We start from the raw sequence: 12782 nt of genomic DNA, 5'->3' as shown, positions 1-12782 counted from the left end.
CGAAACAGATCTCTGTTATGTACCTCGACTGCTGAGCGATCTAAATCTTCCCCCAAATGCCACTTTCTGCCATTCCTCTTCCTTCCCCGAAGCCATTCCTCCCCCCCCATCACCTCCCGCCCCCTTCGCGCTCCCTCTCCCGGTTGGCGGCCGCAGCGCTGCATTTACCACGCCCCGCAGCCCCCAGAACGCCTTCTGCTCTCTTCGTCCCGCCCCGTCTTGTATTTTCAGCCAATCATCCCTTTTTTCCGGCCAGAAGACGTCATTAGTCCAGACGTGCGCACTGGGCGACGGACAATGGTAGCGGCCAGAAGAAACCGTTAAGCGAGGAAAGGCAAAACATAAAGGTGAGTACTTACACTGGGTTATCTCGGGGATAACTGCACCATGTGAAACTGTTGTTCCACGCGTGCTGGAACAGCATCACCTATGTGAACGACGATTTTTACTACTCCGTTCCCCGCAAGCAATGCACCCGGGGTCGTGCAGATGCAGAGCGACGCCTTCGGGAGATTTCTGCCGAGGACAAACACGTCCTGTCCTGCCCGATACGTAGGGAGATGCCAGGGGTGCCCTCCATAACCGAGGGTCCCGCTGGAGCGTGAGCACAGCTCCTACTCTGCCCGACAGAGAATGGGGTCTGCCCGCGGGATGAGAAAGACTGGAGCCAGAAGCACTGAGCCCGAACTGCCGCCTCCCCCCGCCCGGTAGCCCCGGGCTGATCCGCTTTTGTCGCCGCAGAGCTGGCAGACCTCTACGGAGAGAAATCTGACCGCTACATGAGCAGACAGCGAGGTCGGAATGCCCTTCGGCAAGCCAAGGGAGCTCGCAACTGCTCCGTGGGCACAACGGGAGTGGAAAGTCCTAAAATAAACCGGGGAGAACTATCTCCTACGGGGGGACCGTAGAGATTTCAACGAACGCCACGAAAATCCTGATTTCCCACGTCCTCATCGTCCCCATCAAGCTACAGAAACACGGAAACATGACGCTACATCGCAAGAAAGAACTCGCGTTTGAAACTAGAGGGCAGAGGCTGCTTCGGTTACCGCAGACAGCGACCACCGCGCTCGGAGGAGGACGCAGGGGCAGCGGGGTTCGGTCCCGCGTGCGACCGAGCAGCTCCGAGCCCGGCGGCTCCCGAGCTCCCACAGAGCAGTGCTGGGTTGCCAAGTTCCCGGCTCCGAGCACAGCTTTAGCTGCCTCCTGTGCCTGAAAGCACCGCTAATTCGTCAGCGCCCCTTTGCGGCAGCCTGAGCTTGCAGCGGCTGATAACCCCGCGCCATGCTGTCAGGGTTTATTCCAGGCACCGACTGGGTATTCTCGCATGTTCTGCCGAGGACTCTTTCCCAGGATATCCTACGAAATAAAAGCTTCCACGTGGTTCGTTTCTGGCAGCTGACAGCTGTGTATTTCTAAACAAACTACTGCATTCTTTCCTGCCGCTATACGACTACAGCAAAATCACATTCTGATTTTCAATTCATGACTGAATCGAATTCAATTCATGACTGAAGAGAAAGGGGAGCCACAAAGATGGTGAAGGGTCTGGAGCATCTCCCCTATGAAGAAAGGCTAAGTGAACTGGGTTTGTTTAGCCTTGAGAAAAGAAAACTCAGAGGAAACCTGATCCAGGTCTATAAATATCTAAGGTGTGGGGGGCAGAACGGCGAGGCCAGACTCTTTTCAGTGGTGAGTGGAGACAGAACAAGGGAAAATGGCCAGAAACTGCAGCATAGGAAGTTCTGCACAAATGTGCTCAAGAACTTCTGTACAGTGAGGTGACAGAGCACTGGAACAGGCTGCCCAGGGAGGTTGTGGAGTCTCCTTCTCTGGAGATATTCAACACCTGCCTGGACACCTACCTGTGCGACCTGGTGTAGGGAACCTGCTTTGGCAGGGGGTTGGACTCGATGATCTCAGGATGTCCCTTCTAAACCTTGCGATTCTGTGAAATCGCAGGGAAGGCAAAGCCCACCCTGTCCCAAACGATTTAGCAAGAAAAGGCTCATCTCCCTTCATCGTACAGCACAGACAAATGAGCTACTTGATGTGGTTATACATTCCTTTCTACAGCGCTGATTCAATCTTATAAACTTAATCCAGAGGATTCTTCTCTAGGAGATGGTGGTTTGCGTTTCCAGCTTCGTATCACATTCTTGTGAATTAAGAGAAGAAAAATGACAGATCTGCAGCTCTGGAAGAAGCCTTGATCACAGACAAATGAAGGCAGTTCGTGCATAATCAAGAGGTGATCAGCCGTTCTATTGATACATATCAGCTGTGGGTTGAGATTAAAGGCATACAAACACAATACCCATCTTATTTCCAGAAAGAGAACAAAAAGCTTTTTCTAAGAGATCTAAAAGAGATGCACGAAAGAAACAAATTCATGGAACGTGCTCAGAAATATTCTTTTAAATAGTTCAGAGGGAAATCTCAATCTTATTGTATTAAAAGCAAACAAACAAAAAACCACTGGCCACTACGTTTTCAACTCTCTTGACTGGATTTCGCTACCCCCAAAAGCAGCATTCTTGTCATATCACCAACAATCGCAGATATTTCTTTTTTTCAGACCTCAACTTTCGTGTAAATCGCTTACAGAAGTCGTCAGAAAATATGATGTAAAAATCATACCATGATAATGAGCCATACACGCACCTTCAGTGAATTGAATGCATAATGAGAGGAGTACTCTTTGTTCTTACTACCCTGGCAGCCCAACATACTCTGTTTTTACACTAAAACGAGAACTAAAGCAGTATAAAGAGATCTTCATGTTTCTCCACAAAGGACACATCCAGATTCTAGCATCAATCACAAAACTTTAAACATGACCTTAACACTTTATCCCAAAGAGTGTTTTGCAGCTGGCCTGAATGAAAAAAAATCTACAAATACCATCAGTGCACAGCCAAGATGACCTGAGTTTGCAACAATTTCAAAACAACCCGTAAATAATCACTCTCCAAATAAGGACATCAATGCAGAAACCAGCATTAAGACCTACTCTCCAGGTGAATCTGTATTTGCAGCTTTATTCAGCTACACAGGAGAAAAAACAAGTTGTTTTCATTACAAAATCATCAGACTTCAACAACGAATACAGAAACGATTTTTTCTTCTTTCCTCTTAATATACAGCAACAGAACACTTTTTGACCTTACTTTACATAATGTATTTCTGAGGTGGATGGAACAGAAAGCTACAGGGATATGGGAGCCCAGCCCGGCGTAGAACTCGAAGCACAGCAGGAAACACGCACCCTCAAGCAGTTCCCACCACTATCTTTACCAATCTTTATCATTGCCTCATTCTTCCATAATATTCAGCGAATATCCAGAGGAAGAACAACATACATTACATCCACGAACTTTTCTCTCTCAAATCACACCCCTTATGGGTCAGTTCCTGTAGTACACCTTTCAACCGTAAAAGGAATCCACAGCTCACTGCAATCCATATTCAATCCAAATTCAATAATCAGCAACGGCACATATGAACACCATATTCATATGTAACACAAACACAAAAGGTAAAAATGACGACCGCGCAAAACTACAACGAAACGACCTGCAGAACTCTTACCAGAATAAAACGCTTCAACGACTAATGAAAAAACGAACAAAAAAACAAAACAAAAAAAAAAAAAACACAAGAAGCGAAAACAGGAACTGACCAGTAAAAAGACGCAAGACAACTTACCGTGGAGGAAGAATACGGGGACAGAGACCGACCCTTCTCCAAAGAACCGCTCTCCGGCGCGGGGCCGGGCGGCGGCGGGCAGTTGGGGCTGAACACCATCAGGTCGCTCTTGCCCGCGCCGTCCGCCGCCGCGGCCACGCACAGGCTCCGGCTCTGGCGCTGCGAGTACGACCAGCTGCCCACCTCGCTGGCGCACACCAGCGTCGTCGGCCCGGGCCCCGCCGGCACGGCCGCCCGCGGCGCACAGCGCCCGGCCCCGTACAGCACCGCCGCCAGCACCAACACGCTCGACACCGCGCAGATGGCCGCCACCAGCCACACGTTCGTCGACGCCGCCGCCGCCGCCGCCGCCGCAGAGCCGCCCTCCGCGCCCGCCGCCCTCCGCGGCCCCGCCCCCGCCGACACCGCCGCCAGCGCCGCCTCGGCGCCCTCCACCAGCGACACGCTCAGCGTGGCCGTGGCCGAGCGCGGCGGCTCCCCGTGGTCCCGCACCACGATCAGCAGCCTCTGCCGCGGGCCGTCCGCCTCCTCCAGCGCCCGCGCCGTGCTCACCTCGCCGCTGTACAGCCCCACGCGGAACGGGCCCTCGCCCCGCGGCTCCCGCAGCTCGTAGCGCAGCCACGCGTTGTAGCCCGAGTCCGCGTCCACCGCGCGGATCTTCGCCACCACCTGCCCCGCCGGAGCACCCAGCGCCGCCCGCGCCCACAGCGACCACGACGACGACGCCGAGCCCGGAGAACCCGCCGAGCCCGCCGAGCCCGCCGCCCGCCACGCCGGCTCCGCCGCCTCGCCCGCAGACCACGGCCCCGGCCCGCCGCCCGCCAGCGGCAGCGGCAGCAGCGCCGGCGCGTTGTCGTTCTCGTCCACCACGAACAGCTGCACCGTGGCGTTGCCGCACAGCGGCGGCTCCCCCGCGTCCACCGCCCGCACCTCGAACTGCAGCACCTGCAGCTCCTCGTAGTCCAGCGGACGCAGCGCCCGCAGCCGCCCGCTCTCCGCCTCCACCGACACGTAGCTCGACGCCGGACGCCACCCCGAGCCCGAGCCCGAGCCCGAGCCCGCGCCCATCCCCGCGCCGCCCTCCCACACCGAGTAGCTCACGCGCCCGTTGCCCGCCTCGTCCGGGTCCCGCGCCCACAGCCGCGCCAGCTCCGCGCCCGCCGCGTTGTTCTCCCGCGCCAGCACCGTGTACACGGCCTGCGCGAACGCCGGCGCGTTGTCGTTCACGTCCGACACCGGCACCCGCAGCCCGCGCCTGGCGCGCAGCGGCGGCGCCCCGCCGTCCTCCGCCCGCACCTCCACCTCGTACTCCGACACCCGCTCCCGGTCCAGCGCCTCCCGCAGCACCAGCGAGTACGAGCCCGCGAACGTCGCCACCAGCCCGAACGGCGACGCCGGCACCACCGCGCACCGCACCCGCCCGTTCGGACCCGAGTCCCGGTCCGACACGCTCAGCAGCGCCACCACCGTCCCCACCGCCGCGTCCTCGGGCACCGGCACCGACAGCGACGTCACCCACACCTCGGGCGCGTTGTCGTTCACGTCCAGCACCTCCAGCTCCACGCTGCAATGGCCCGACAATGGAGGCATCCCCTTATCTCTCGCCTCGATCTCCAGGTCATACGACTGAACATCTTCAAAATCCAGTTGTCCCGCAGTTCTCATTTCCCCTGAAATTCTATCGATTACAAACAATTCTTTCATTTTCTCAGGAATTGTCTCGCTAAATGCATAGTAGATTTCCCCATTAATCCCCTCGTCTTTGTCCGTTGCTGTTAGCTGCAGAAAAACAGTTCCCGGCATGGCATCTTCCGGCAGCTGCACTTTATACACCGACTGGTTGAACTGCGGCGCGTTGTCGTTCGCATCCAGCACCGAGATCAGCAGCTGCACCGTGCCCGTCAGCGCCGGCCTGCCCCCGTCACTCGCCGTCAGCACCAAGCGGTGCTCCGACTGCGACTCGCGGTCCAGAGGATGCGTTAACACCAGGGCAATGGAAACTTTGTTTTTGTCTTTAGATTTCACATCCAAAGCGAAGTGCTCGGAGGGACTCAGTGTGTAGGATATTTGTGCGTTCGATCCGATATCCGCATCCGACGCGCCCTCCAGAGGGAAACGCGACCCGGGCAGAGAAGATTCCGCGATGCTGATGTTTTTGGAGGCGGCGGGGAAGCGCGGGGCATTGTCGTTGATGTCGGTGACCTCCACCTCCACGTGGAAGACGCGCAGCGGCCGCTCCAGCAGCACCTCCAGCCGCAGGACGCACGGCGCGCTCTTCCCGCACAGCTCCTCCCGGTCCAGCCGCGAGCTCACCACCAGCGCCCCGCTCGTCCCGCTCACCTCCACGCTCGCCCCCAGGCCCCGCGACACCAGCCGCAGACGCCGCGCCTCCGCCTCGCCCGCCTCCAGGCCCACGTCCTGCGCCAGGCGCCCCACCACCGTGCCGGCCTCGGCTTCCTCCGGCACCGAGTAGCGCACCGGACCGCCGCCCAGCGCCCAGGCCGCCTGCAGCACCAGCACCGCGGCCCCCCAGCTCCGCCGCGCCGCTCCACCGCCGACCATCGCCCTCTACGCCGCCGCAACGCTCCTTCTCCGCGCCGCGCACCTCCCGACCCGCCTGCTCCAAACCCTCCGCCCGCGCTCGCCGACACAATCCTTCCTCACGGGACGCGCCTCCTCCTCCCCGCCGCTCGCTCTCGCTCTGCCTTCTTTGCCATGGGCACCGGAAGGTGTTCCCCTCCCTTCCTCGCATCGCATCGCATCCCACCGCACCGCATCGCGCGTTCCTTAGCTCACAGCGCCATCATGTGGCTCACGGAGGGAACTGCTCTTGAGTTTCTGCAGATCGTGCCCGATTCGATTCGTCTTTGCAATTCTCCATTTCTTATGCTTCAGTTCTCTTTGAGATATAGCGTTTTTTACACGTTTTTACTCTCAGCAGTTTTCACTGTATTCGTTAAGTAGTCGTTCATAGCTATTTAGTTGCAGTGAGACACCCATTAATCTCTTCCTGTTGTCTTCCACTTGAAATGACCGTGCTGTGAAATGTTCTGTACCCATAGGTTGGCTAGTGGGACAGTTTCTACTATGACCTCTGTTGGAAACCTTATCGTTTAACACAAGTGCTTCCAGAAACATGCTCTGATCACCTGCCTTCTGTATATTTCTTACAGCAAAGTAAATTTAAACGTTGCTTCGAGCCAACACTCGCGTAATGGTGGCTCCAGTTGGTGTGTGTCAGTCGTACGATGATTGAAGGCAGAGAGGTTTCTGAGAGGAAACGGGGATGCAAGTGAGAGCTACCTGCTGGTATTCCTGTCAGCCTGCACTTCTCAGCAGGTGGGAGCTGTGGGAGGATGTGCACAGGAGTCTCCATATTAGCAAGATGATTCAGATGAGAAAGAAAATAGGAGATTTTCCTCTTTGATGGGTATCTGTGCTCACCATCTGTGACCAATACCTGCAGCAGACACATCGTCAGGGCTGGATACTGGAATCATTCTCCTCTTCCTCAAATCAAAAAAGTTGGCTGTGTGGCTAAACATGCAGGACAAAATCTGTCACCTGCCTGTATATCAGGTCTTCTCTGAACCCTTTGTATTCAACACCATCTGCCCCATACTCTGGCATCTGCCAGCATAAGGGTGGGAGCAACTCACATCTTTCTCATGATGTACACCATGGTCCTTCAGCACTGAACAATCTTGTGCCTTCTGATCTCTTTCCTTCCTGCTCTAATCGATTGCTGGTCCATGTGGAAACCCATTGCTGAAGAAAACAAGACCTCCTGAGGACAGCAATGTCTTCAGTCCAGATGCATAAGAAGTCATTGATCAGTTTGGTTTCCGCCATCTGCTTACCTGGTGTGAAGTCATAATACAAAGATGAACTCTTCTTCCTCCTGCATCCTTGTATCTTACCTGCATTTGCATACACAAGATTACAGGAAGACTCCAAACCTACAGGTAATGCCCTGGCAATATTTAGTCCATCCAATAAAAAGAGACCACACCTGAACAGCAAAAAAGAAAAAAAAAAATGCAGCTATCTATCATTCATAATCTTTTAACACAAATGACTTACCTGTAGTCTTTGTAGATACTTCTTTAGAACAAATAACAGACTATCACTGGATATAGTGCTCTCTGGCACACATCCATCAGAAGGGAAGTAAGAGGGAGACCTGAGAACTGATAACGTTCACTCAGTGATTACCTGAGCTCACTAGAATGGAAAAGTCAGGCCCCGCACTCATGGGCAACTGCCTAAAGATCTGAAATCTGACAGCAGCCAGAACTCAACACACTACATCTCATCCACCGCCAACAAATATATTTCCAAAGCAATGCATTAGGATGCTTTCATAACTGGAGAGAAGAATAATACAAGATCCCAGTGCACATCATTGAAGAACAAGATTTGCAATATCTTGAATACAGACAGCACTTCTTCCACGCCCAGGAAAGAATAGCAGCAGAGGGAAGATCATGGGCAGGTTTGATGAAGTCATCCAGAACAACCAGTATGGGGAAAAGCTCCTTGCTTGAGCAACAGCATTCCGTATTCACACACGTGGGAATAAAAGTGGATATGGCAAATGACTTCACTAGCAGGAATGACACAAATACAACAGGGAGTGAAGGTATACAAAACTTAACTGCATAGGGAACTGTGGAACATCATCACACGTCACAGATGACCTTGCTGTCAATGGTCACACTGTTGAAGACTTCTCAATTCCCCATCAAAGATGGTATATACTCTGTACTGCTCCCAGATGACTAGATATTCACAGGGCAAGGCTATACCAAGCAAAGACAGCAGATGGACACTTCAGACCCATATGGCAAAGCATTTTTGTGGCCATATCAATTTCACATCACTTCTCACGCTGACATCCTACAGCTGAATTCCTGGAGTTTATCACAGGATCCAGGTCAAGCAGCTCTATGTGGCTGGCCATCTCTAAAGGTTTTCTACTGATAACCCCTAACCTTGCAAACACCTTCTCCAGCTCGGTCAGCATTTTCCAACTATTGTCCAGTGACATAATCCATCTTCTTCTAAATCTCTCTGAGTCCCTCTTCCCTGCTAAGGAAACCAAGAATGAATGCCCAGACCCTACTCAGAGCTGCTCACAGGATCACAAATGTGAAATTTGATCCTCTCTACCAACTGGATCCCACTCTAAGTCCCACACTCAGCGTGATCCAGGGCTGAGCAGATCTTCACTTTCCCTCAACAACACCAATAACAGTGGAGCTGAAGCAGAGCTACACAATGTCAGCCAGGCTCCTCAGAAACATTGAGTTCTTTGAATCATCTCAACAATCTCAGGTGGAAATGCTACCAGTCTCTACACCACAGTCATTAGATATTCTCTCTTTTGAACTGGGACCACTCTGGTCGTAGACAGCACACGTTGTTCTCTGAGCCCTTAAGGATTACATCCACCTCTCCTTGTCTCTTCAGAAATAGTGCCTGAGCAGGAGCACCATCACAGAAATATCCACTGCTGCTGCATCTCCTGAAGGTTCCCACCATGACACAAGGAGGGGAAATTGGGATGCTACTCTCCCACATCATATATGCTTTCCATGTATGGGAGGAAAAATGATCATCAGAAAATAATCAGCACTCTGCATCTCACATCCCATTACCAGCACACTTCTTGCACCACGCAGCTACCAGAGGAAGGGAACACCTCTGATGGGAGAAACCGTCAGCCCAGGTGGTACCAAAAGCTCATCATAAGGCATAGAGAAAAACTGCACCATTTTAATCAGCACTCACAGGAGACAAGAAGGATTAGCTACCATGGGATACATGGAACTGACATGGCCAGATCCTCGGCTGTCATCTCAATCCCTTGTCCAATACAGAAAAACACTTCTCTCATTTGTGCATCTTCCACATGGTAGTGTTCAACAACTCTGTATTTCAAAGCACATTATTATCATAAATGAAAGAAGAAAATACAGCATAATGCGTGCTGTGTCTTCTCTACAAACAACTTGGTGGTACGAAAGAAACGGAAAAAATATCTATATTTGCTCAAAGGTTGTGCAAAAACAAACAAACATACAAACAAACAGCTGCCATTGGTCAATTCATTTTATGTCCCTTTCTGAGAAGAATCAATGGAAAGAACACCACAGCTTCTGAGCAGAAACACTTGGTGGACACCAGCACAGTTAGCAGACAGCAGGGATGTGGGGAGCAGGGAACAGCAAGAGAAGGAAGAAAAGCAGCACCTTCAGAGAAGGCCAATGGGATGATCAAACTTCACTATAGCTTCTACTTGAACAGCTCAGAAAAGCAGCAGTGGAAGTTGAGATTACACATCACTTTGAAAACAGGCCTATAATGCAGAATAATTCCAGGAAGGAAAACCAAGTGCATATAGAAAACCAAAACTCCCCACAGCAGCTGGCATACAATGGAACAACAGGACAGGGAGGGTATTGAACTGCCCTCTTTGGAGATAATCAGTCCTTGAAAGGCTGAGGCCACCAACACCCTCACCCATCCCAAATTTGACTTCGCATTCAAGGGCAAATGCCCATGCCACCACTCACTAGTGCTATTCCCACTTCATTTTGCAGGAACAGCAGAAGTGTTGAGGTAGGTTCAATAATTCCCAGAGGAGTGAGAAGGATTCATGATTAGTACAGGAGATAAATTCAGAACAGCGAAAGACATATTAGCCATTTCCACAGCATATATTATCTCAAGATCATGCACTATATCAAGGCCTCCAGCTCCCATTTCTTACAGCCTCATGGTAATTTCCATTCCCCACCCCGAACATAAATACAGAAGACGAGCAGACATCTCTCATTCTTGTCTTATGGCATGTCCCTTGGTCTCCCCAATTACTTCCTTTTCCTCAAGAAGAAGGATTTCCCCCAACCCTTCACAGGAGGAAACAGACAGACCCCACTCAGTACCACTTCCACTTTCACCTCCACCAAATGCCAACACTTGTCTTTCCCACCCCTCATTTGCTGTTGGCTTTTGCAGACCTTTCCCATCAGTGACAGCACCAAACCTGACAAAACCAGGAGAACAGTGTAACATACACAGTGTTTGGAAGACGCTCTGATGACAGTGATTCATTCTTTATGATGATTCCACAAAATTATAAGGAAATATTACATGGATGTAATGAAATGTATTTCTAAAGTTAATAAAAAAGGTGTTGTTATGATTCAAACTGAACACAAGTATTTCCTGGGTTCTTTTCTCTCCTTCTGTTTCTGTTTTTGAAGAGAAGCATCCAACACTCTTTGTAAAGGCACAACTGCTGATGCTAACACTGAAGGAACATCAAAAGAAGCCAGAGTAGATCCTGCCAGTTCCTAACCAGGAACACAGGATTACAGATAGAAAATTCTCAAGTCACAAGTGACACCTTGCATCACATCTCCTTTACAGCACAACCGAAGAAGAGGAGGAGAGAGTTTCTGACAAGAAACAAGTACTGATAGCCAGAACCACCAGAGAACAATGCCTGCTGGGCTGTCACCACAAGACCACCCTTACCAGACTTGCACTCCTTTAGCAGTCTCAGCTGGAAGTGCGGAACAGCGTCAACCAACAGCATTTGCAGAGTCCATGTCACGACAGTGGCAGTCAAAACAGGCACTAATATAATTACAGGATAGAAAATATCAAGCAACAAATGCTCCGTGCCCACCCCAATGACTGGGGCTCCAAGTACCCCAGCTACAGACTCCTGCACATCTAGCATCCAGAATGGCCTTCTGGAACTACACCTGGCAAGGAAACTAGAACCACTACACTTCACAGCAACATACAACAAATACCATAATAAATACATTAATAAATAAACCAAAACAAAACACTATCATCAGAATGGTTTAAAGTGATAACTGTAGAGAAGAATGTTGCAGAAGTACCCAACACAATTCCCACTCTCCTCAGCAAGAATCAAAATTCATGGCTTTGTATCAGAACAACAAAAGGAGGCACAAACAAGGAATATCACAGTCAACACTCAGAGGTGACCCGCAGGGAAGCAAGGACTGTGGTCAGCCCCAGGGCTGCATCGCTCTGTCACAGCAAACACAAGAGTGGTCGGCAAAAATGATTGAGGGCATCCATGGAACTGGAGAGTAATGACATGGATGAAATGCATATAGAAAAAGGACATACTGGTTTTGCTGCTGACATAATAACTCTGTCAGGTGAAGCAATGTCGAGACAAAAAGAATGGGCGGAGAGAATGCCAAATTCTCATCGCTGTTTACATCTGTTGTAGATGAGAAACAAAGAAGAAACCAGACCTAATATCAATATCATTACAAGCAACTAATACAGCCTGGTGGACATCACCACCAAAATGACCCTTCATACCAGCATGCCTCTGCAGACCAATCAGAGGCAAATCACATATAAAATTGATGTTGTAGTAGCCCTATGGCAGTGATTTCACTCTGGAAGAGAGAAGCTCTGATAACGGATACATAACTTCTGTAAGAAGTCCAAAATCAACACCTGAAAAGCTCTTGCATAGATGACACTAAAAGTATGCATGTTAAATAAACGTAATAATCAGATTAACCACAAGACATTAGAAGTAAAAGCATGGCTCCAACAAGAACTGGAACAAACACCAACTGCTCCACAGCTTGCATGGGAACAAGACATCAATACCATTGTACTACCAGTGTCAGAGATTACAGAAAAATCACACACCATACAAAGAAAAATTAAGAGCTCACCCTCCCTCAACACTTTCCTGAATGAAGTAAAAAACACAACACTGACAGCAGCACAACAACACTCCAAGATTGCTGGGAGGGGGGCAAGAAGTTCGCAGCACAGCACCAGGCCCAGCAGCTGTAGGGGACAGTGTGGACACCAGGCCATGCCAGGTGGAACGTGCCTGAAGGACACAGCGTCCTCAACAATGACAACTGGCAGCTCCGGCATGGAGCAAAAGCAGCCAAGTAATGCATGACAGCAAAGGAGAGCAAAGAGAAAATAGACAAAAGCAGGAAAGAAGGAAAGCTGGAAGGAAGGAGGAAAAGAAGGGACGAGCGGCGGGG

The 12782-nt window shown here is 51.0% G+C and overlaps 1 protein-coding gene across 8 annotated transcripts in view; it reads right to left on the bottom strand.

Annotated features, from left to right (window-relative positions):
• LOC125700310 (protocadherin alpha-C2-like) overlaps window positions 1-12782 on the bottom strand; it is a 168839-nt gene that overhangs the window by 76413 nt on the left and 79644 nt on the right. The window contains exon 1 of one of the 8 annotated variants that reach the window (XM_048960811.1): window positions 3709-12780. The exons of the other annotated variants lie outside the window; for them this stretch is intronic. Coding sequence (XP_048816768.1) covers window positions 3709-6270 — 2562 coding nt within the window. The 5' untranslated portion in view covers window positions 6271-12780. Of the gene's footprint in view, window positions 1-3708; window positions 12781-12782 lie in introns of those variants that run through there. 8 annotated transcript variants of the gene reach the window in all.

This window comes from Lagopus muta, chromosome 14 (assembly GCF_023343835.1).
Source record: "Lagopus muta isolate bLagMut1 chromosome 14, bLagMut1 primary, whole genome shotgun sequence".
NCBI lineage: Eukaryota > Metazoa > Chordata > Aves > Galliformes > Phasianidae > Lagopus > Lagopus muta.
Note: the sequence above shows the minus strand (reverse complement) of the source record. Positions and strands in the feature narration are given on the sequence as shown.